This window comes from Stegastes partitus, unplaced genomic scaffold, assembly GCF_000690725.1.
Source record: "Stegastes partitus isolate 25-593 unplaced genomic scaffold, Stegastes_partitus-1.0.2 Scaffold119, whole genome shotgun sequence".
NCBI classification, from domain to species: Eukaryota; Metazoa; Chordata; class Actinopteri; family Pomacentridae; genus Stegastes; species Stegastes partitus.
The window spans coordinates 718,933-720,736 of NW_007577850.1; the positions used below are offsets into that span (position 1 = coordinate 718,933).

At 41.7% G+C, this 1,804-nt stretch overlaps 1 protein-coding gene across 1 annotated transcript in view; it reads left to right on the top strand.

Moving 5' to 3' along the window:
- The window catches only part of LOC103354751 (activator of 90 kDa heat shock protein ATPase homolog 1-like), a 6,966-nt gene extending 5,352 nt beyond the window's left edge, over window positions 1-1,614 (top strand). The window contains exons 7-9 of the mRNA XM_008278260.1: window positions 187-288; window positions 399-450; window positions 581-1,614. Of these exons, the coding sequence (XP_008276482.1) occupies window positions 187-288; window positions 399-450; window positions 581-753 (327 nt within the window). The 3' untranslated portion in view covers window positions 754-1,614. The remainder of the gene's footprint in view (window positions 1-186; window positions 289-398; window positions 451-580) is intronic.
- Window positions 1,615-1,804: the final 190 nt, after the last annotated feature.

A 1,804-nucleotide genomic window follows, 5' to 3' on the forward strand; every position in this document is an offset into this window, starting at 1 on the left:
CAGAAGAAGAGTCACGTGATGAGTTAAATGCCGTCTTTTATGTGAAAACGCTGAAGCGTATCTGCTGATCTCGCTTCATATTCCAGCCCTCAGGTTCACCGACGTCCACTATGAGGTCTGAGTTTGCTTCATGTGGCCGCTGATATTCTTTAATTGTCACGTTTTTTATCTCGTCACTGGACACAGATGGTTCAGGCGTTCACACACGGTCCGGCCACGGTGGACGGAGAACGAGGAGGGAAGTTCCGTCTGCTAGAAGGAAACGTTTTTGGTGAATTTATGGAGCTGGTGAGTCCGACGTCGAACCTTTGAGGATTATGTTCATGCATATAAACCGTTGGATTTCTTGCACCTTCTTTACCTTCACATAAAGAATGACCCGTCTCTCTCTCCACCAGGTCCCCGATGAGAAAATAGTAATGAAGTGGAGGTATAACAACTGGCCCTGTGGTACGTTACTTACAGTTATTAACATTCAACGCCAGACTAGCAGCTACGAGTTTGCATATAAACTTAATTTATTCAGTGTCGTTTTCTGCACACCGACACTAAACTCCGGCTGTTTTTTGTTGCACCTCAGAGCATTACGCGACCATCACGATGACCTTCCTGGACCGGAGCAGCGAGACGGAGCTGAAGGTGGAGTGTCGAGGCGTCCCGGACAGCGAGGAGGAGCAGACGAAAGAGGGCTGGAAGAGATACTACTTCGGGGCTATCAAACAGACTTTTGGCTACGGAGCACGACTCTTCTGAAGACCGGAGCCGCTGACGGTTCCTTCTTCTGTTCGGGATTTTTAAATCTTTTCTCCTTCAAATTTTTTTGTTTTCTTTTTTGTTTTTTTTTCTGGCACAAAAAAAAAAAAAAAAAAAAGTAAACTCACGAAAGAGACGAAGCAGGTGTTGGCCAGTCCGTCGCCTTGTCTGTGTAAATGTTTTAATTTGTCTACATATTTAAATCTAGATCCCCTCCTCCTCTCTTCAGTATTTGTCGTTCAAAGGAGCGTTCATGGACTGTGCCTTTGGAGCTCTTGGATGGATTAAAAAGAAGGTTGAATAAAGCAAAGGAGAATCTACTGAACCACTAAATGCAAATCGGCTTCTATAAATATGTAATTATTGCAGGAGATGAAATTAAATGTCGGTTTTCTTTTATTTAGAGGGAAAAAAACAAAAATGTCGTTTTGAAGATGAATGTTTATTTTTTACTCATTTTACTCTTTTGGTTTTCTCGAGTGTTACTGTAGTGACGATGCATGTTTCCTTTCAAACTGCCAGACGGAGGATCGGACCTGCAGCTCAGCAGTACTGTAACTTTGACATGTTTTTTTTTTATCCGTTCAGACTCGTCCACACGTCACGGCGTCTTTTCACGGAGCGTTTTTCGTTGTCGGACCACGAAAGAAAAAAAAAGTTTAAAGTCCTTATGCAGGTAGCTAGCGTAGCAACTACGGAGAGACGTTCTGCTGTATTCGGCTTCTAACTGTACATTTCCAGTTAAAGAAAGGAAAAGAAAAAAGCTTTCAGAACAAAAGTGCATCTATTTATTCCTCATTTCATCCCACCACCGTGTAAAAAGATTAGTTTCTTGGAATAAACCGATCCCTGTACGCTCTTCGACTGTTCTTCTTCTTCGTCATGTGTTCACAAGTCATTTATTTACATTTCTGTCTGTAAAACATTTCATTAAAAGGTTTTAAAGATCCATGTCTTACTGGAATACGGCAAAAATGGGGGGGAGGGGAAATGTCAAATTACAATAAAAAAGGAAAAAACAAAGCTGCACATCATTAAAAATCAAACTCAG